At 35.1% G+C, this 24,095-nt stretch overlaps 1 protein-coding gene across 2 annotated transcripts in view; it reads left to right on the top strand.

Annotated features, from left to right (window-relative positions):
• GLRB (glycine receptor beta) overlaps positions 1-17,665 on the top strand; it is a 100,761-nt gene extending 83,096 nt beyond the window's left edge. The window contains exon 7 of one of the 2 annotated variants that reach the window (XM_032332695.1): positions 15,440-17,665. In XM_032332695.1, coding sequence (XP_032188586.1) covers positions 15,440-15,736 — 297 coding nt within the window. In that variant the 3' untranslated portion in view covers positions 15,737-17,665. The remainder of the gene's footprint in view (positions 1-15,439) is intronic. The other variant, XM_032332694.1, reaches the window with a different exon arrangement.
• The last annotated feature ends 6,430 nt before the right edge of the window (positions 17,666-24,095 follow it).

Raw genomic sequence — 24,095 nt, 5'->3', positions numbered from 1 at the left:
GAAACAAATGATAATGAAAATACAACGGTTCAAAATCTGTGGGACACAACAAAGGCAGTCCTGAGAGGAAAATATATAGCGGTACAAGCCTTTCTCAAGAAACAAGAAAGGTCTCAGGTACACAACCTAACCCTACACCTAAAGGAGCTGGAGAAAGAACAAGAAAGAAACCCTAAGCCCAGCAGGAGAAGAGAAATCATAAAGATAAGAGCAGAAATCAATGAAATAGAAACCAAAAACTCAATAGAACAAATCAACGAAACTAGGAGCTGGTTCTTTGAAAGAAATAATAAAATTGATAAACCCCTGGCCCGACTTATCAAAAAGAAAAGAGAAAGGACCCAAGTAAATAAAATCATGAATGAAAGAGGAGAGATCACAACTAACACCAAAGAAATACAAACTATTATAAGAACATACTATGAGCAACTCTACACCAATAAATTTGACAATCTGGAAGAAATGGATGCATTCCTAGAAACATATAAACTACCACAACTGAACCAGGAAGAAATAGAAAGCCTGAACAGAGCCATAACCAGTAAGGAGATTGAAACAGTCATTAAAAATCTCCAAACAAACAAAAGCCCAGGGCCAGACGGCTTCCCGGGGGAATTCTACCAAACATTTAAAGAAGAAATCATTCCTATTCTCCTGAAACTGTTCCAAAAAATAGAAATGGAAGGAAAACTTCCAAACTCTTTCTATGAGGCCAGCATCACCTTGATCCCAAAACCAGACAAGGATCCCATCAAAAAAGAGAGCTATAGACCAATATCCTTGATGAACACAGATGCGAAAATACTCAACAAAATACTAGCCAATAGGATTCAACAGTACATTAAAAGGATTATTCACCACGACCAAGTGGGATTTATTCCAGGGCTGCAAGGTTGGTTCAACATCTGCAAATCAGTCAATGTGATACAACACATCAATAAAAGAAAGAACAAGAACCATATGATACTCTCAATAGATGCTGAAAAAGCCTTTGACAAAGTACAGCATCCCTTCCTGATCAAAACTCTTCAAAGTGTAGGGATAGAGGGCACATACCTCAATATCATCAAAGCCATCTATGAAAAACCCACCGCAAATATCATTCTCAATGGAGAAAAACTGAAAGCTTTTCTGCTAAGGTCAGGAACACGGCAGGGATGTCCATTATCACCACTGCTATTCAACATAGTACTAGAGGTCCTAGCCTCAGCAATGAGACAACAAAAGGAAATTAAAGGCATCCAAATCGGCAAAGAAGAAGTCAAATTATCACTTTTCGCAGATGATATGATACTATATGTGGAAAACCCAAAAGACTCCACTCCAAAACTGCTAGAACTTATACAGGAATTCAGTAAAGTGTCAGGATATAAAATCAACGCAGAGAAATAAGTTGCATTTCTCTACACCAACAGCAAGACAGAAGAAAGAGAAATTAAGGAGTCAATCCCATTTACAATAGCACCCAAAACTATAAGATACCTAGAATAAACCTAACCAAAGAGGCACAGAATGTATACTCAGAGAACTATAAAGTACTTATGAAAGAAATTGAGGAAGACACAAAGAAATGGAAAAATGTTCCATGCTCCTGGATTGGAAGAATAAATATTGTGAAAATGTCTGTGCTACCTAAAGCAATCTACACATTTAATGCAATTCCTATCAAAGTACCATCCATCTTTTTCAAAATGGAACAAATAATTCTAAAATTTATATGGAACCAGAAAAGACCTCAAATAGCCAAAGGGATATTGAAAAAGAAAGCCAACATTGGTGGCATCACAATTCCGGACTTCAAGCTCTATTACAAAGCTGTCATCATCAAGACAGCATGGTACTGGCACAGAAACAGACACATAGATCAATGGAACAGAATAGAGAGCCCAGAAATAGACCCTCAACTCTACAGTCAACTAATCTTCAACAAAGCAGGAAAGAATGTCCAATGGAAAAAAGAAAGCCTCTTCAATAAATGGTGCTGGGAAAATTGGACAGCCACATGCAGAAAAATGAAATTGGACCATTTCCTTACACCACACACAAAAATAGACTCAAAATGGATGAAGGACCTCAATGTGCGAAAGGAATCCATCAAAATCCTTGAGGAGAACACAGGCAGCAACCTCTTCGACCTCAGCCACAGCAACATCTTCCTAGGAACAACGCCAAAGGCAAAGGAAGCAAGGGCAAAAATGAACTATTGGGATTTCATCAAGATCAAAAGCTTTTGCACAGTAAAGGAAAGAGTTAACAAAATCAAAAGACAACTGACAGAATGGGAGAAGATATTTGCAAACGACATATCAGATAAAGGACTAGTGTCCTAAATCTATAAAGAACTTAGCAAACTCAACACCCAAAGAACAAATAATCCAATCAAGAAATGGGCAGAGGACATGAACAGACATTTCTGCAAAGAAGACATCCAGATGGCCAACAGACACATGAAAAAGTGCTCCATATCACTCGGCATCAGGGAAATACAAATCAAAACCACAATGAGATATCACCTCACACTAGTCAGAATGGCTAAAACCAACAAGTCAGGAAATGACAGATGCTGGCGAGGATGCGGAGAAAGGGGAACCCTCCTACACTGTTGGTGGGAATGCAAGCTGGTGCAGCCACTCTGGAAAACAGCATGGAGGTTCCTCAAAATGTTGAAAATAGAACTGCCCTATGACCCAGCAATTGCACTATTGGGCATTTACCCTAAAGATACAAACGTAGTGATCCAAAGGGGCATGTGCACCCGAATGTTTATAGCAGCAATGTCCACAATAGCCAAACTATGGAAAGAACCTAGATGTCCATCAACAGATGAATGGATCAAGAAGATGTGATATATATACAGAATGGAATACTATGCAGCCATCAAAAGAAATGAAATCTTGCCATTTGCGACAACATGGATGGAACTAGAGCGTATCATGCTTAGCGAAATAAGTCAAGCAGAGAAAGACAACTATCATATGATCTCCCTGATATGAGGAAGTTGTGATGCAACATGGGGGCTTAAGTGGGTAGGAGAAGAATAAATGAAACGAGATGGGATTGGGAGGGAAACAAACCATAAGTGACCCTTAATCTCACAAAACAAACTGAGGGTTGCTGGGGGGAGGGGGTTTGGGAGAAGGGGGTGGGATTATGGACATTGGGGAGGGTATGTGCTTTGGTGTGTGCTGTGAAGTGTGTAAACCTGGTGATTCACAGACCTGTACCCCTGGGGATAAAAATATATGTTTATAAAAAATAAAAAATTAAAAAAAATATATAGCTATCCACTTACCCCACTGTACCTGATTGATGTCTTCTGTATGGGATGAGTAGTAAACCAGGAGACTATGTCCATTGAGCTTTGCATGATAAATTCCATAAGAGATAATAGGTTCATACTGTCCTACAACCTTGAAAACCTTACCTCTTCCTGCTATATTATAGCTCCATTAACATGGGCCATTAGTCTATTAGTTTGTTAATTACAGCCATATCCCTTACCTAGAATGTTAGGCAGGTATGCTACAGACTCTTTTCTAAGTACAAAAGGAGACAAACTCTTTCTATGTGGTGTTGCCTGAAGCTAGAATTTTTAGGAAAATTAAAAAAAAATTCTAGTTAAGTTTTTAAACTCTCTTTATGAAGAATATGAAGAATAAGTATACTATTTTCATTACTGCAGAGTCGTCATGACCTTAGAGAGGTCATGTTTGACATGTCTTTTCAAGCCTTTTCCATCCAGCATGTCTGTATCACTGTATTTGAAGTAAGCTTTTTGCAGACAACATATATTGTTGATTTATGGCTTTTAATCTGCTCCACCACTCTCATGTTTTGATTGGTATATTTAGATGATTTAAATTTAATGTAAGTATTGATATGTTAGGATTTCATTCTATTGTTTCATGTTTTCTTTTATTTTTCATGTTTTTTTAATCTCCCTCTTTTCTGTTTCTTGTTTCATGAAGGTTACTTTAACATTTTTTAGAATGACATTTTGAGTTTTCTATTTTGTTTTTAAGTATATTTCTTTGTCTATCTTATTTATTGGTTGTTCTAGATACTAATTACATGTACATAACTTGTTACAGTCTACTAGTGTCATTATTTTGCCAGTTTATGTGATGTTACATTCTTTAACATCCCTTTAACTTTCTGTTTATGATAGAATTGTAAATATTTCTTAGAACCTATTAGAAAGTGTTAACATTTTTGTTTCGTTATCAAACATAGTTTAGAAAAACTGAGAGGGAGATGGAAAGCTTATTATATTTATATATCTTTTTGCTTACCATGTTCTTTTTTTCTGACATCTTTCATTGTTTACTTTTAAAGAATTTCCTTTATCCATTATTTTGGATAATGCTATTGATAACAAATTGTTCTAGTTTTCCTCCATCTGAGGAAGTCTTGATTTCCACTTCATTTCTGAAGGATATTTTCACTAGTTATAGGATTCTGGGTTGACAGTTCTTTTAACACATAAAAAATAGTTGTGCTACTTCCTTCTGACCTCTGTGTCTTCTGATGAGAACTCCACTTCATTTCTATTGTTTTTCCCTCTGAGGGTAAACTTTCGTTTTTCTCTGGCCACCTTTAAGACTTCTTTTGGTCTTTATTATTCAGAAGTTAAATTCTATGTTTTGGTGTGGATTTCTTTGCATTTGTTCAGCTCCTGCTGAGAAAGGAGGCTGACGTGGGACTTGATCACATGACCATGGGATTATGATTGGGCCAAAGTCAGACATTCAACCCACTGAGCCATTCATGCTTTCCTCAGCTATTATTTTCTTAAGTATCTTTTCAGATCTGCTATCTTTCTCCCAACTTTCTGAATCTCTAATGACACAACTGTTAGATCTTTTATTATAGTCCCACAGATCCCTGAGGCTTTTCATTTTTTTCTAGTTGACTTTCTCTGTTTTATTGGGATGGGATAATTTCTTCGGTTATATCTTCTAATCCAGTGATTTTTTTCCTCTGCCCCTTCCATTTTTCTGTTGAGTTCATATGCTGAAATTTACATTTTGCTTAATATATTTTATAGTAATAAAATCTCCATTTGGTCTTTCTTTCATTCTTTCTTTGCTTAGATTTTGTATTTCTTTGCTCAGGCTCTCTATTTTTCAAAAGATTTCAAACAATTGTTCACCACACCTAATTGAAGCATTTTTATCATTCATGTTTTAAAACCTTTCTCAGTGGGCGCCTGGGTGGCTCAGTGGGTTAAGCCGCTGCCTTCGGCTCAGGTCATGATCTCAGAGTCCTGGGATCGAGTCCCGCATCAGGCTCCCTGCTCAGCAGGGAGCCTGCTTCCCTCTCTCTCTCTCTGCCTGCCTCTCCATCTACTTGTGATTTCTCTCTGTCAAATAAATAAATAAAAAATCTTTAAAAAAAAACATTTAAAAAAAATAAAACCTTTCTCAGATAATTCTAATACATTTTTCATCTTGGTGTTGGTATCTGCGGATCATATTTTTTTAAAAAAATTCAATTTGAGATCTTCTTTGGTTCTTCATATGATGAGTGATTTCTGTTGAAACCAGAACATTTTCATATTATTTTAAGAGACTCTGAATCTTGTTTAAACTTGCCTTGTTTTGTGGGCTTTCTCTTACTGTGTCCTTCCAGGAGAAGGAAGGATGTTGCATCAGAACTTCCAGAAGTAGAAGTTCAGATCCTCACACTGTGTGGGTCTCTTCATTATTTCAGGGTGGTATTGGGAATTTTTAATACCCCATGTGGTCTCCCCTGATACGACAGGGGGAATGCCCTTGTTACCACTCTGTGGTAATAGAAGTCCTGCCTCTCTGCTCGGCCTCCTGTGATATCATCCTCAGTGTAAAAGAGGGGAAGCAGTTTGCTTCTGCTGGGTGGGGGTGAAGGTCCTTGTTGCTTACACAGTCTCCACTGATACAGTGGGAGAAGCAGACCCTTGTTAGTGGTCTATGGAGATGGAAGTCTAGAAGTCCCAGCTTCTTGTCTGGCCTTCTCCAATACCACTGCAGTGAGAGTATTGGGTGCCTTGTTACATCCTCTTACAGGTGGAAGGCTCAGTTCTCCACTCAGACTTTGCTGCATGAATGGAGACGGGGTTACACTTTTTTTGTGTGTGGTGTTTGGCTCAAGTAGAGAGATTATTAGCCAAAAGGGTTTTTGTCTTGCTAAGCTGCTTTTTGCTTTGTTCTGTGACTAGAGGAAGCAGGATTTTATTGGGGCTATTTTTTTAAAATATTTTTATTTATTTGTTAGAGAGAGATACAGGCAGACAGAGCACAGGCAGACAGAGTGGTAGGCTAGAGGCAGAGGGAGAAGCAGGCTCCCCGCCGAACAAGGAGCCCTATGTGGGACTCGATCCCAGGACGCTGGGATCATGACCTGAGCCGAAGGCAGCCGCTTAACCAACTGAGCCACCCAGGCGTCCCAATTGGGGCTATTTTTATCTGTGCCCATTGGCATATCAATTTCAGCTCCTTCAGCTTCAAATCTGGTATATATAAGGCAAAAAGGACACACAAGAACTCACCACCAAGTGAAGGTGCCCAGCTGATCTCCATTTATAACTCCCAGTCTTTTATCAGTTTCTCCTTTTTCCAACCTACTAATCCCTCTACTCACTAACTTGAACCCTGGCTAGTGATCTCAAGACAGAAAGCAAGGAAGTTCTACAGAATAGATGCTGTTTATTTTATAGATGGAGGAGATTTTCAGAGTACCATAGAATATATCAAGATTTTTATGACAATAGATATAAAGGATAAATAAGATCTAGAACATTAGACTGAATTATGTTATTTTCTATTGAAGAGTAATTATACACAATATTATATTAGTTTCAGATGGAAAACATAGTTATTTGATATTTATATACATTGGGAAATAATCAGCACAGTAAGACAAGTCACAATCTGTCACCATACAAAATTGTTGCAAAATTATTGACTATATTCCCTATGCTGTAATTTATATCCTATAACTTTACTTATTTTATTAATGGAAGATTTTACTTTTAATTCCTTTAATTTATTTTTATTCATCTCCTACCCCCTCCCCTGAAACAACCATCAGTTTGTTCTCTGTATCTGTGAGTCTTGTTTGTTTTGTTTTTGATTCCACGTATAAGGCAAATAATACAGTATTTATCTTTCTCTGACTTTTCTCACTTAACATAATACTCTGTAGGTCTACCCCTCTTGTCACAAATGACAAGATTTCATTCTCTCTTGTGGTTGAGTAATATTCCATTATATGTATTTACCACATCTTCTTTATTCATTCAATTATAAGTGGATACTTAGATTGCTTTTGTATCTCACCTATTGTAAATAAAGCTGCAGCAAAAATTGGGATACCTGTGTCTTTTTGAATTAGTGTTTTCATTTTTATCAGATAAATACACAGAAGCAGAATTGCTGGGTCAAATGGTAACTCTATTTTTAATTTTTTGAGGAAACTTCATTCTGTTTTCCAGAGTGGCTGTACCAGTTTACATTCCTGCCAACAGTGCACAACGGTGGCCTTCTGTCTGCATCTTCACCAACACTTGTCATTTCTTTTGATATTAGCCATTCTGATTGGTGTGATGCGATATCTCAGTGTGGTTTTGATTTGCATTTTCCTGATGGTTAAGATGTGGAACATCTTTCCATATGCCTGTTGATCATCTATATATACTTTGGCAAAATGTCTTTTCAGGTCTTCTGCTCAGTTTTTTTTTTTTTTTTAAGATTTTATTTATTCATCTGAGAGAGAAAGATAGAGAGAGCACAGGCAAGGGGAGAGGCAGAGGGAGAGGGAGAAGCACACTCCCTGAGCTGCTGAACTGGTAGCCTGACATGAGGCTGGATCCCAGGACCTGGAGATCATGACCTGAACTGAAGGCATACACTTATTTAACCATCTGAGCCACCCAGGTGCCCTTTCTGCCCAGTTTTTAACTGGACTGTGTTTTTTTATATTGAGTGGTATGAGTTATAATGTGAATATTAGTATACTTAATGTTGTCCCAAAGTCCCTTAAACTACCCAGTTTTAAAATTATTTTTCTCTTTGCTGTTTGGTTTGGGTTATTTTCACTATTCTGACTTCCAGATTGCGGATCCATTTTTCTGTATCAACTAATCTGCCTTTTCTTCCCTCTGGCGTATTTAACATTTTATTATTGCATTCTTCAGCTCTGGCTGGTGCTTTCTTATATTTTCTATCTCTTTGCTGAAATTCTCACTGTTTTCATCCATTTGTCTCCTGATTTTGGTGAGCATTTTTATAACCTTTACTATGAACTCTTTATCAGGTAGATTGTTTACTCCATTTCATTTAGTTCTTTTACCAAGATTTTGTCTTGTTCATTCATTTAGAACATATTCTTCCATCTCTTCATTTGCCCGACTCTCCGTGTGTGTTACTAAGTATTAAGTAGTCCAGCTCTTTTTCCTGGTCTGGAAGGAGTGGCCTCATGTAAGTGTTGTCTTGTGGGGCCCAGAAGTGCACATATTCCTGGCCACAGGAGCCAGGTGTTCCAGGAGCATCCCCTGTGTAGGCTGTGTGTACCCTCCTGTTGTGGTGGATACATGACTGTTGTGGGCATGTGATAGGTGGGAGTGGCCTCTGGCCCAGCTGGCTGGGATACCTGGCTGTGACTGCTGCAGGGGTATGGTGGATGGGGTTATTGTCTTGTCAACTGCAAGGCCTGACCAAGGCATAGGGTTGTTTGATGCCCTTTATGGAGCATGCCCTCTGACATTAGCAGTCTAGAGGAAGGATTCTAAAATGGCACTCACCAGTGCCAGGATCAGCATGGAAGAACAAGGTGGTAAAACTGGCTACATCCACTGTCTAAGTTCTTGGGGGAAAAGAGGCTCAGCTGCCTCCTGTTCTTGCACTGGTTTCCATGTCAAGTGAGTCAGCACCTGAGCCTTTTAAAAGTGGGTTTTTCAGTTACTATGGTTCTGTACTTTTCCTGGACATATTCCTTATCAGTTTTCAGAGTTAGGTATTTTGAGGACTCATGTCTCCTGTGCAGAATCTAAGGGTTAAGTTGCATGACCTGGAGCTCACATCTTTTGCTCCTCAGGGTAAAGCTGTGTAACTTTGAGATCCCTCCTAAACATGGAGTGCTGTGCCTGAGGTGTGTTTTTTTTTTCCCCCTTAATGAGACTGTATCTCTGCCTCTTCTACACATTCTGTTGATGTCCCTTAGTACAGAGGCTCTGTTCATCCACATTCTTGATCCCCTTCAGAGGGAATTTTTCCATATATGGTTGTAGATTGGTTAGGTCTATGGAAGGGATGAGATCAGGTTCTCCCTGTGCCATCTTGAATTCTCTACAGAATTGTGTTATTTTAAAATTTAGCTTTCAGACATTAAAATAATTACCCAATGAAGGAAAGTTGAACATATTTAAGAACATCTATATTTTAATTCTTTGTGTTTGAGCTTACTAATAGAAAAACATGTGTTTGGATTCTGAAACTGTTACATTTTGCTACAAAAGTCATAGAGTGATACTTATGGAGTTTAAAAGTTGACCAGAAAATTTAGTCTACAGAAATAAATATGAGTTATTTTTATTGCTTACAGGCCAAATGCAACTTCTAAAATGAACATTGTACCCATGTAACATTTGTATCCTAATATAGACTTCAAAATGAGAATGAGTAAAAAAAAACTAACATTTTTAATATATATGTCAAACTTAGAGAAAATATGTAAGCTTGATAAATTCATAAGACTGTTACACATTGACATAAAAAATATAAAAAAAAGAAATTAAATTTTGTTGTCTTTTTAATTTAGTGGTTTTGCTATGGAAAACATACTTTCTAGTTTCAAAATGCATTTGTTCCAGTATACTTTGCTTTCAAAACACTAACTTTTGCAAAGTAATTTCTATGAAATTGTTATTGAAACCCAAGTTTGGCTGCTTGCCACTCTAAAGACAATACTGAAGAGACAAATGTTGGTTAGAAAGGAAAGAGTGCTTTGTTTAGGAGGCTGGCAACCTGGGAAGATGGTAGATTGGTGTCCAAGGACCATCTCTGAGGTTCCAGGTGAAGAAGTGGGGTTTTTAAAGGGGAAATTCAGGGTAGGAGATTACATACATATTGATGAAAAGGGCAGAGAAACTTATGACTATTCATGAGGAAAGATGGACCACACATATTGAGCAAACATATATGTAACATAAATCTCATTTCACTTTGGGGTAGGGACTTAACACCAGAAAGAGGAAAAATTCAGCCCCTCACATCAGGAGGTTATATTAGGAGAGGGAGAAGGGGCTGTGGGCATACCCAGAGCTGGTATAAACTGGAATGGGGTCTTAGTCTTGTTATCTCTGTGAAAGAATGCAGGACCTTGATTGTTCATAGGCTGGCACCATGTCAGTTGACCTTGAGTTCAGTCTTCTACAGAAACAGCTAGTGGATTTGTTAGTAGGGTCTGAAAACACACAATAGCTGATTAGGGAGAAAGGATTCTCTGAAAAACAAGCTTTCAACATTCTGCTAGTTTCAGCCTCATGAACCCTGTGGTGCACAGTTTCAAAAGGATATGTCATTTATTTTTAGACAGAATAACAATAGTTATTAATGAAAGCACAATGAAATTTGAATTATAGGGAATTTTTGATGCTGATTTTTAAAATAATGCTGTTTGCTAAGGAAAGGGATAATTTTAAAAAGTGTAATAAGAAACAGCAATGATAATGTAATCTAGCTTTTAGCATGTTTTAAAATTTTGCCTGCATACATAAATCTGTCATCATACACGCATAATTATCTGGGTTATTTCCCCCTTAAATTTAGTTGAGGACGTACTGTTGTTAATATCATCCTGTCCCCAATGCCTGGCGTGTACTGTGTGCTATTCATAAGAAAGATGCTGTGAATAAAAGACAAAATAGTGTCTTTGCCTTATGATTTGAACAATTAAAAACATAAAACCTGTTGTTTAAGTATGAATGAGATAGTTGTTTCCTATAGTAATGATGGGTTTTTAAAAATAAGGAATGACTTAAATTGGGTAAATTATATAGAGATTATTCTCTTTTTTATTTTTATTTATTTTTTTTTATTTTTTTTTAAAGATTTTATTTATTTATTTGACAGAGAGAAATCACAAGTAGATGGAGAGGCAGGCAAAGAGAGAGAGAGGGAAGCAGGCTCTCCGCTGAGCAGAGAGCCCGATGCGGGACTCGATCCCAGGACCCTGAGATCATGACCTGAGCCAAAGGCAGTGGCTTAACCCACTGAGCCACCCAGGCGCCCGAGATTATTTTCTTTTGAACATATTTTTATTAACTGCAAAAGATACTATTATCCACGTGAAATCATATGTAAGTTTTCTGGTCAAGAAATATCGCATATGGTGATTTCCTTTTAAATGTGTGACTCAAACTGAAAACCACACACACACTCACACACACATACACCCACACAATCTAAAGGTTGTAATTTGAAGCATTAGGAAGTTCTTATCTGCGTCATTTTTTATTCTTGACAGTTTCATTACCATACTAGCTCATTTTTGCTACCAGTAATTTTCAGGAATGACAAGTTTATATGATGAAAGTAAATGAGACACATATTTATATGAGGAAAAATTGAGAAATAATAAATTGGAGATTAATATAACCAAGATCACTTTTAAGAATATGTTACATAGGACTACTCTCTTATTAATAAGGAGTATATTAAATCCCTCTTGATGTGATATTATAATTGCTTTCTATAATATTACATTGTAAATAATTTTGTACTTTTAAGTACATATTTGATATGATAACTATGTGTGGAGAGTATTGTTATGTTAGTGTAAAAAAAGTTATGTTTGTGTAAAATCTCCAATGAATGCTAAGAGGTGAGCCCAGCCAACTAGTTAATGAATCATGGCCTATTTAACGAAGCTGAGGACTTCTTATTTCTTATTTAGTTATGTCACATAATTAAAATATATTTCCATAATAGAGGTTCTCTCCTTCAGTACACACACACACACACACACACACACACACAACTCTTTTCAAATAAGAGAACCTTCAGATACATTTCTAGAAGAGGTTTTAATAAATTAAATGAGTGAAGATTTAGTACAACCAAACTGAAGCTCTTTGGAGTACTTTTCTGTTATTACTTTAACATTGAAGAAATTATTCTTCTTTTACTGACATATATACTATATTTAAATAATCTCTCTGACTAAATATAACATCCTATGTCTACTTTTTGATTAAACTGTGTGGATGAAATTCTAAAATTATTGAAATGGCTAGCAAGAATATGTTTTTGTAAATAAAACAGATTAGAAAATTTCAAGTATTGGGACGCCTGGGTGGCTCAGTTGGTTAAGCAGCTACCTTCGGCTCAGGCCATGATCCCAGCGTCTTGGGATCGAGTCTCACATCGGGCTCCTTGCTCGGCAGGGAGCCTGCTTCTCCCTCTGCCTCTGCCTGCCGCTCTGTCTGCCTGTGCTCACTCTCTCTGTCAAATAAATAAATAAAATCTTTAAAAAAAAAAAAAGAAAAAGAAAATTTCAAGTATTTATGTGTGACTTAGGTTATAATATCATATAAATTTGATTACTTATTTAGTTATTTATAGATACTAAAACTATACCTAGAGTTGTGTACAAAATATGATTTAAATGCATTTCTGTAGTAAATATGCATGGCTTTCTTTGTGAGAAAGTAAAGTAAATGATAAGCATTGAGTCTATTGGCAGAAGCTAAAATATCCCTTTGTTTTGATAAGTGGATTCTAAAGCACAGTTAGTAAATAAAACTTTTGGAGTAGAGAATTCTAAAGGGAGAAAGCAAGATGGGATATCCACAGAGTCCCAGATTTTGATGACTGCTCTGAGAGTCTGGGGATAATACAAAGATATGATATGTAGAGACTGTTCTCAACCTCTGTTCCAAACAAGGCAGCAATTTCACTCTTCACAAAAGTTCACTGATAATGCTAAGACTTACTCCTCAAATAGTACTGGAAAATTAGAGCTTCAAATGTGGTCTTCTTTCTGGTACACTTAAGGAAGTGTGTAGGAGTATGAATGTGAGTCTTTGTGTGCATGTGTGTGGTGGTGGAGTTTAAATCACAGAATGCTTGCTGAAAATGGCCTTTTAAAATTTTAAATTGGGGAATTTAAATGGAAGGTATGAGTAAGTTTTATATATATAAAATATATTTTCTATTATATAATCATAATTTACAATATTCACATAATATTTGTGTTTATGTTCATATATTTATAATATATATATTCATAATTGTATATATGTGATTTCCCAAAGTCATATTTAAATAATTTCAATTTTAGTTGCTGCCTTTGTTCTCATTCCACTGACCAGTCCCTATTTTTTGCCAGATATTTTCCTAGACCCACTGCATAAAATGATATGGACTAGACCCTGACTTGTGATTGCTCAATCAAAAATAGCCAATCAAGCCATACTCTTTTAAAGTCAGTTGAGTTCTCACAATTGGTAAATCGTAACTACACATTAGGAAAGGGTAGGGAGAATCCTCTTAAGGTTTGCCTCTGTTAGCTAAAACAAAGTTCCATCAAAGCAGTATGGAACTATGTTTCCACTTGGGCTATTTTACATCCCAAACCTTCTCTAAATATGTTAATATATTGGTGTTTCACATCTTTTTTTTTTTTCTTAGTATGAAACACTAAGAAGGGTGAAATTCCCCCCCAAAAAACATATAATAAATAGGTAAAATTCCAGCTCCACAATTCCCATTCCTACTTATCAGTAGCTTCTTGTGTATTTTTATATAGCTATATTTATATAAACATATTTTTAACAATTCTTACTCAGCAGAATTTTACACATATCTATGTGGTATAAAGTATATACGATTAAAGCCAACACTTATATACCAGCTTAAAAAATAACATTACCAGGACATGTTCATAATTGAGGAAAAAATGGAAGTAATCTACATGTATAATGATAGGAGATACACAAACGCATCTTAACTTGTTTTGTTTTGTTTTGTTTTCACCCACTATATCTTAATTATATGTGCTGTATTCCTCTAAACACTGCAATCTGGCTCTTGACCAGAAGATATGACTCAGTGTTTGTCCAGATAAAGGCTAGGGTCCTGCTACCTGAAGTACTGCTGGGAAATAATTTGTGTTAATTCTTATATTAAGCATGAGTTTTACCCAGCCATAATCTGGTAAAGGTGAATGGAATCTATATAACTAGTCATTGTATTACAAAAAATGCAAAAACTAGAGTAGCTATAGTGTACTAAGAGTATATAATGACAGGTTTCCTTTTTCAGTAAAAGCAGTAAATATCAATAATGGAGATTCCCAAGGCAAACTGTGGAACTCAGGATTAAGAACAGTAGGAAATTAAGCAGTAGAGTCAAGAGTTAACCCTTCTGTGGCCTTTTGTAATATCAGTGTTTTTTTAAGATGTTGGGGTTGGCATCTATTTTTTTTCTTTTAAAAAATATTTTATTTATTTATTTGGCAGAGAGAGATCACAAGTAGTCAGAGAGGCAGTCAGAGAGAGAGGGGGAAGCAGGCTCCCCACTGAGCAGAGAGCCCGATGCGGGACTCAATCCCAGGACCTTGAGACCATGACCTGAGCCAAAGGCAGAGGCTTAATACACTGAGCCACCCAGACACCCCAGAATCTATTTTTTCTGAGAGCATTTCTGATTGCTAGAGAGAGTTCAATGTGAAATAATTATTCTGTATCTTATAGGGAATGTTATAAATTTAATAGTTTAGAGATTATCAACTGAATAATCACTATGACATCTGATCTGGCTGAAATATACATAATTTCTTTGGATTCTCTGAGTGTGGTTGGCTAATTCACTTTAGTCACAAATTAGGAATGATTGCCTTTCACCAGTTTGTCTTTGGTTCATGATCACTATGACCCTTTTTTAGTTTCTAGTTGTGAATGCAGTTTACAGACAGAGTCTGTCTCATTAAAGAGATAAATGGCCTCAGTCATTTAAAAACCACCATCTCCAGAAATAGAATCCATGGGGAAGTCAAAGATTAGAAGTACCAGAAGATTTCTCTTATCCATGTATTGTAGTAATATGGTCTGTATAATGGTTAAATATTGGATTGTATTGTATTGGTATTTCAAATGAGAACACTGACAAGCACTGACTTAGGGAGTACCTAAGATAAATGTTGATTTGCACTTTGATTCCCTTGACATAAAATAACCTATCAAAAATTCATTCCATGACATAAGCCTTGTCATATGGGCAACATTTTAGAACCCTAAATATTCAGGTAGTCTGATGGCCTCATCAGTTACTATTGGATCTTTTGTGAAACCGAGATAATAGTCAAATGACTAAACCAGCAGATTTTTAAAATATCCTTTTGAAGAGATGTTTTATGAATAGAACAATTCTAAATGTACTCTGTCCTCAACTTTTATTCTCAGGTAGGAGAGACGAGATGCAAAAAAGTGTGCACTTCCAAGTCTGACCTGAGGTCTAATGACTTCAGCATTGTTGGAAGCTTACCAAGAGATTTTGAATTATCCAATTATGACTGCTATGGAAAACCTATTGAAGTCAACAATGGGCTTGGGAAATCTCAGGCGAAGAACAACAAGAAGCCGCCACCTGCCAAACCTGTGATTCCAACAGCAGCAAAGCGAATTGATCTTTATGCGAGAGCGTTGTTTCCTTTCTGCTTCTTGTTCTTCAATGTTATATATTGGTCTATATATTTATGATAAATCTTTCTGATTTGTGTAAAATAAAATGCCATTTCATTGTGACCGGCCTCACTCATAAATGCCAATCTGAGAAATTTTGCATTTTCATAGCAATATATTGCATTTTGGATGCCATTTGATTGTAATAAAAATGTGGCACCTTACTTTTGAATGGCAGCATGATCTTGTTACTTCTGTGCTCTACTAATGATGTATATATGTATAACGAACACATTGCTTTAAGAATAAATGAAGGATAAGCATACTACATAAAATAAAATCCAAACAATTATCTTCAGTAAGTGTAAATTGCAGATACTTCAGATGATTCTCATAATAAAATGATGTGCACGCTGGATCCTGTTATGGTCACCATTCTAATGTATGTAGAATTTCAAATTTCCTTCCTTGTAACTTTCAGAGAAAACCATCTTAATCTTGTATAATTTTAGATGATATTATCACAGATTAAGCAAAATTATATTACATATTGTTTAAACTTTGTAAGTAGAAACATATCAACTATAATTATGTGGGCTCTGTGGAGAAATAAAGTTCAAAAAATTACTAATTTGCAAAATCAGCTCATTTTAAAGTGTGCCTGTGTTGTCAAAATGCCAGTTTATGAAACACAGAGAGTATTTTTGAAACAAAGGGAAATCTAGATTTATGTAAATTCATACTGAATTCTGACTTCTGAGAAAAATAAAGGATAGATACATTGATTAAATATTTCTGGCAAAAGAAAGTCTATTTAATCCACGTTAAAGCCTAAATATATTTTCATGGATTTCATTTTGTTGATACGGATTATACAAAATCATTGTGCCTTAAAGAGTCATAAATATTTTAAATTGAAATATAATAATGGATATGTGATTTCACATAATTTTTAAGAAATGAAGAGGAAAGTACACTATTACTGGAAATAACTTGAGTTTGGGGGGAAAATCATGGGAGGATTTTAATTTCTTTATTAAAATGCTTACATATTTTTTAAGTAAAATTGACTTTTTTTCTGAATTCATTTCTTTTTTTATTTGAATACTTTTTGGATTTGCTATAAAACATTTAAAGATTAAGTATGTAATATCTTTGTTTAAGTTAGGTCTTACTGCTAGTTGTATTTTCTTTCTTGTCAGAAGTCTAGACTTTTTAGATTTAATTACATTGATCTTGTTTGAACCTGAAAATAGGCACTTGATGATCTATAAGTCTCCCATTTCCTAGTGTTATCAATCCAGTGTAACTTTTTTATTTCTCCATAGCAGAAATTGGAATTATCCATAATTCATATAACACAAGCATAAGACCAAGTAAGTATATTTACATTATTTAGAGAGTTTTGTTGGAGCTGAGAGTTTATATGGTTAATTCAATGATAAAATGTGTTTAAATATTGTTTATGCAAATTGATATATGTAATTCAATGCTATTTCATTAAAGACTTTAATTTTTTAAAGATTTTCACGGATTACCAAATTTTTAAAAAATAAGATGTAATCTAATCCTCTGTAGTCCTTCAGCACCCCCTAGCTGCAAAATTTAGCCATCTGAATAGTTATAAAATGCCACAAGTAACCCCACCAATGGACTTGAATATCCTGTGGGGACCCAGGGCAGTAACACTTTAATGGAACTGTGATGGGGGAAAAAAAAAGCCTTGAGTAGAACTTAAACCATTTAAAATTTTTACTTATAAAAATTAGATTTGATTATAATACATTTTCTATGTTGCCTCAAATTTCATTCATATTCAGGAGTTTGATTTAGAAACAGAATTTTAAGTGAGAAATGTACCAAATGGAAGACAGGTTTTATCATGCAAGAATTTATTGGAAAAAAAATGTGAATGCATTCCTTTATGTAATATAGTATTGTCGCCTCTTAAGATCAATTTTAAAGATTTTATTTATTTATTTGACAGAGAGAGATCACAAGTAGGCAGAGAGGCAGACAGAGAGAGAGAGGAGGAAGCAGGCTCCCTGCCGAGCAGAGAGCCCGATGCGGGACTCGATCCCAGGACCCTGAGATCACGACCTGAGCCAAAGGCAGTGGCTTAACCCACTGAGCCACCCAGGCGCCCTTAAGGTCAATATTAATACCCAACTATAAATATGTCCTGTTCCAGGACTAAGTGTGTTATGGAACATCAAATGGAACATTAGACCGTGATCATAACAAAGAAGTACAATCTGTGTCCACTTGTAGTTGTTTTATAATTGTTACCTCAAAGATTTAGTTGCTTAACCCCACGGTAGTTCTGGTCTATGTCTCTAAATATTATGTCTTTCTGGGAGACTTAAAGTATATCTACCTGGATATCAGTATCTTAGATTCAGTGTCTCCAAAATAAAAATTATCTTCTCTTCACAAATCAGTAGGTTTCCTTATTTTCTGTTCTTGTTAACGTGTTAAAGATGTCGCTATTGTAGTCAGCCATATTAAATCTTCCTTCCTTCTCTTGTTTTTCACCCTTTCAAGAGGCATAGAGATTTTCCCTCTCACCCTTACCACGCCTCCTCTCCATTTCTGCTGATACCACCTTAATTTAGTTGCCTTTCCCATTCTTTTTCAGACTGCGACAGCAGTTTTTAATCTCTCTCCACTCTATCTCAGCTGATTATTACTATCATTATCATTATTATTATTATTTTGATTAAGTACTTTCCATACCTAATGTGGGGCTTGAACTCATGACCTTGAAATGAAGCATTGTGTCCTGCTCAGATTGAGCCAACCAGGTGCCCCAACTCAGCTTAGTTTGAACTAACTGTGAGATACTAGTTTTTTAAATTATCCAAGTAAGATATGAATACCTGATATATTAGAAAGCAAGATGTATTTAGAGTGAGCACTAAACATTGGTGTCATGGCCATCTTTCTTCAAGCTCTTCTCTCTTCTTCCCAGAGGTTATCACCTTACTCTAGGTAAATTTACAACTCTATCCAGGTTTAAGTATAAAAGATAATTTAATTCAATGGGATTTAACATAAAGGGGATTTTACCATATGCATAGTTTTGCAACTTCTTTATTTTTCATTTACTGTTTTAAGTTTTGGAGATCTTTCTGTGTGAGGACATATTGGACATTTATAAATCTATCCTCTGTCTCCCGATTATTCTAAAGCATGAATGTGCTTGAATGTAGCTGCTTCTTAAGCAGAAGTTTTGATTGGTTTACTTTTCTAATCAAAATAGTATTGCACTAAGTATCTTTGTGCACACATGAGTATACTTCCATGAGACGTATGTCAGAAATGGAGTGCTGAGTTTAAAGATGTGTACGTTTTAAATTTGAGGGTCTTCTCCCAGATTTCCCTCCAAAAAGTTACTAATGTTGATTTTCATCATGATATATCCAACTCTCACAACCTAGTCATCTCTAAACCTACTTTATGTCACTGACACACTACTTTTCTTTTTAAAAGCTTTCTTGAGATTGTTTCAGACTTTTAGAAAGCTTGCAAAAATATTCCAAAGAATTCCTGTTTACCACTTATATAGATTCCCCAAATGTTAATATGTCATCATACTTACTTATTTCCCTCCTACTGTGTGTGTGTGTGTGTGTGTGTGTGTGTGTGTGTGTGTGTGTACTTGAGACTTTTTTTTCTGAAACATTTAAAATAAATTTGCAGATATGATGTCTCTTTACCTCTATACACTTTAGTGTATGTTTCCTAAACAAGGAGAGGGTACCACAGTACTACCAGTTATCCATATCAAGAAATAAACATTAATACAAGGCTATAATCTAGAGACCTTATTCAAATTTACCATTTCCCCCACTTTTTTTTTTGTTTGTTTCAAGATTCAATCCAGTATCACAAATTTCACTTAATTATCATGAAATTAAATTCTTCAAAATAAAGCTTGATCATGGCATTCTGCTCAAAAGTCTTTGGTGTGTCTTGTGCTGCCCAGTGAACTAAGTAAAAAGTCCTCTCTCTGACATGAAATTTTCTCCTATTAAATGTTTAGCTTATCTCTGCAGCTATTTCCCATACCACCCCTCTTCTCACATCTTAAACTCCAACCAAACTGATTTTGACCTTTATGTGTCCTGTTTAGCAATGATTAGAGTGCTAAGTTCCTGTTTATGTGTCCTGTTTAGCAATGATTAGAGTGCTAAGTTCAGCTAGCTAACTTACCTTTTAGGGAAATGGTTTATTTCATGTTTCACTATTTCTTTTAAGTATCCCACTCTTGGATGTCATGTCTTTACTCATTTTAACTAAAATGTTTTCCTCCAATATTGTTTATTAGCCATATGGTTGCATCTCTATTGAAAAATGAAGTTAAAATATTTCCTATTACATATTCAGTGTTCAAATTAAGGTGCTCTAAAAACAACTCAATTTATCATCCCTATTTACTGAAAGTTTGTTTACATAAATAATTGAATATAAAATTTTAAAGTACCAAGCCTAAGATGAGAAATGGTTTGAAGTATTTTTTATAACTTTTAATTGACTTTTTTAAAGATTTTATTTATTTGACAGAGAGAGAGAGAGTATAAGCAGGGGGAGCGGCAGGGTGAGGGAGAAGCAGGCTCCCTACCAAGCAGGGAGCCTGATGTGGGCCTAGGTAGGTCCCAGGCCCCTGAGACTACAGACCAGAGCCAAAGGCAGGCAGTTAACCAACTGAGCCACCCAAGCTCCCTAAAGCCTTTCTTGTTAGACTATTATTGCTGTGCTATGCTTTAGAATAGCAGATTTTTTCCAATTTTATTTTCAAATTAAATGCATATGTTTACACAGCATATCAATAATTTAGCATTCACTACCTCCCCCCTTATTTACTAAACAGACTTTCTTGTGATTAATATTTATGGAGAATATGGATGCCATATTCACGATTGGTTACTCCTTTGTGTGTATATATACATATAGGCATAAACTTTATATTTTATATTTAATACCTTTTATATTTTCTCTATATTTTTACACCTATATTATTATACATGCTCATATATTATTATATTTTGTCCTTATCCAAGAAGAACAATGAGAAAATTGAAATTTCTATATTCTAAACAATAAATTCATTTACGTTTCCACAAATACTTTAAGATTTCTCAAATTTCACATATCACTCCCAAACCATTCTCTCTAAACCCTCTTAGAATAAAATACTGAAAAAAAAAATTGTACATCAGTAAATGCTTATTGGGTACTTTATATGCTAAAGGTATTGTGTTAACCAAAAACTGTAAAGACCAGGACTCCCTTCTTAAATGAGAGTCAATAGTGTGAGAAGGAAATAGATATGCTAAATACACAGATCACTATTATACAAACCAGAATGCATTATGCACATTACCAAAGCACGAGAAGGAACCACCTCATTTGTCTAAAAGTAAAAGACCTGTTTTCAAGAAAAGTAAGAAATAGTTTAATATAGCTAGGTAACCTCTATTTTACCATAGATTGTAGCATTTTGAAGCTAGATATTAACTAAAAAGTGATGATATATAAAGTGTAGAAACATTGCAATTAAAAATGTTAAAGTGCTATTTGTATTTTATTTCCTAGTTAACATTGCTGAGGAAATAATGAACAGTAAAGGAAAGTTCCCTTAGTTGATGATGTAATGCACTTTACCTAATGTTTGCCTCTTAACTAAAACTCCCATCTGATCTTAATCCTATAACTTGAAACATTTTTCAGTAAATCCCAATTTGCAGCCTGAGGCAATTGCAGTTCAATTAATATCATTCACAGTAAAGTGGTCAAAAGGAATCAGAGCCCTCCGCCCCCGTTTAGCAAGAATGCAGTCAAACTACAGGTCCTTTCCCAATTACCTCATCAAATAGGGATTTTATTAGTCAATTAGCATTGCCTCACCCTATGCCATTGATGACACATAACAGAAACCCCATTTTGTGAAATGGTAAACAAGATGAAGAGGCGAATGATTTTAATTTTTGAAAAAACTCAGTTTATTGTAGGTTCCCATGGGATGTTCTTTCAAGTGTTTATTAGAGTTGGAAGTGTAGCAGGAGGAAAATGGCATTTAACAATAATAAACACCCCGTCCACTTCTCTTTAAGGACTACAACCTACGCCATATAGCTTTTAGGGATCTTCTCCTCAGACACGAAGTTAGCACACAATTGCATCTGCCTACTTTACCAGCCAATCATATGCATTTTTAATAAATCCAAGTCAGAATCTTCAGGCTCCTCGGCTACAAAGATGATATTTAACTTATTAACTGTAAGAATTATATGGAACTCATTAAGAGGGAATACCTAATAAATTCTGCCTTGGACTATTATAAAGCCTCATTCTAAACACAGCTGCACTTGTCTGGTTCATTCATTTGTATACTCAAAAGCCCTTTCATTCAAAAATCACTGGAGTTTCCAATCAGTCCATTGGCATCTTAGAAGCGTTCAAATTTCTAGATGAATGAATTTAAATGTCTAAATGAAATGTGACATCTGCTGAAGACTACGTGTGGGACATGCATGATATGAAAGTAATCTCAGGGTCCTAACTAAGACAAAAACCAGCATCGTATGGAAACTTACATGGAGGCAGGGATGGGTAGTAGAAAGACCGTTTGGAATGGAAGTAATAGGACCCGGATTTGCCATATACAGCCCTGCAAACCTGGTCTAAGAATTTTTTCTTAAGTACTCTATTTTTAAAGAAGGAATAAAAATAATGTAAGAATGAGCAATTATGACGTGTAAGTCTGCCTTATATAGCCCATTATAGGCAAGGATTTGGAAACACATAATCTATGCTAGGATTCTATTTACTAGTGTATATCCGGCAAGTTATTCAACATTTGTGAGCCTCAGTTTCCCTATTTCTAAAACATGGGTAACAATAACAATCTCACAATATTATTGTGATGATTTAATGTATTATTATATGTAAAGTGCTCAGCAGAGTTTCCAGCACATAGTACATGCAATAAAAATTGTGGTTATTTTTATCTGATTTTACCTCTAACTACTATGACTACAGTATTTCTAGCACTATACCTATCTCTAAGGAAGTTGCCCTTTTTCAAAATTTCCTAATTAAAATAATGAGTGTTTGGCTAAAATATACACTGACATTTTGATAAGAGGCACATATGACTTCTGCATGTTAGGTGTTTTAACATCTATAATCATTGAGATTGATTTTGAATATAAAATAAATGTAATTTAAGGATAGAAACAACAGCAGGAACTACAACTTGTATATTAAAGTATTGGTAAGTATGAAAAGAATCTTTGGACTATTTACTTGGAATCCATAATTTAAACATTAGTTTGTGAGCAACAGAGTACAATAATGCCAAAAATTCAGAATCCACATATTTAAGGGTCATACTCTACATTTATCCTATAAAAATAGATAAATGAGAATATTTCAGAATTTTTTAAAAAGAATACAGGATTTCCTAGATACGTTACCCATATTGTTCAAATTGGACTCAATCTCTTGTAACTTGTGCATATATAGTAATAAAAGATAATTAAAGGTTTAATAAAAGATAATTAATGCTCATAATGATTTTCCTGGAGAACTGCATGATTCTGAAATTCTTTCTGAAACTTAGAGGGAATACTAAATAACATTCACTAGAATTTTGTGTTAATATATTTTATTGTACTTTAATTCTTTGAAAACCAGTAATTCAAATATGTACTGACCATAATGGCTAGTCTCAATCAAAATATCCAATTAACTCACTTCTGTATAAATGATAATGTGTTGCATTCTGAATTCATGTTAAAAATGTATGAGGTCAACCTCTCAGTAACAACATTATATTTAAATCTTCTTAAGGCAACATATTATATTTTATAGCCATAATATTTATGCATTTATGAAAAAAATACTTGTTAAACACTTTACACCTGACAAGTATAATGCTGGAAAGATACTAGAGTAAAAAATGTGTCTGTGTGTGTGTGTGTATGTGTGTGTATAGGTGTATGTGAATACACACACACATACACACACACACAGTGTAATAACAATTGGTTGGTGTTTAATTTGCAATTAAGACATACTATATTTTGCCCATTTGGAAGTACTAAAGGGTACTTATTTTATATATATATATATATATATATATATATATATATATATATATATATGGAACAGTTTCACATTACGGTTACATTAGGAGTTCTTTGAGAGAATGTCTATTTAAGGATCAAATAAAACAAGTGTGTGCTAATTGATATGAACCAGATGGCCCAGAGAGAAAAAGTTCGTCTCAACAGATTGTTCCATTTATTTGTTTGTATGCTATTCATTGAACAAAACACTCCCATCCTTGTGTATACCCCAGGTTCATTCTGCCCCACCTCATAAAAGCAACTGTATATGCTTCCCCACCCCATCACTGAATACTTCAAGA

Source organism: Mustela erminea, chromosome 2 (assembly GCF_009829155.1).
Source record: "Mustela erminea isolate mMusErm1 chromosome 2, mMusErm1.Pri, whole genome shotgun sequence".
NCBI classification, from domain to species: Eukaryota; Metazoa; Chordata; class Mammalia; order Carnivora; family Mustelidae; genus Mustela; species Mustela erminea.
This window is presented reverse-complemented; position numbering and strand designations above follow the sequence as displayed.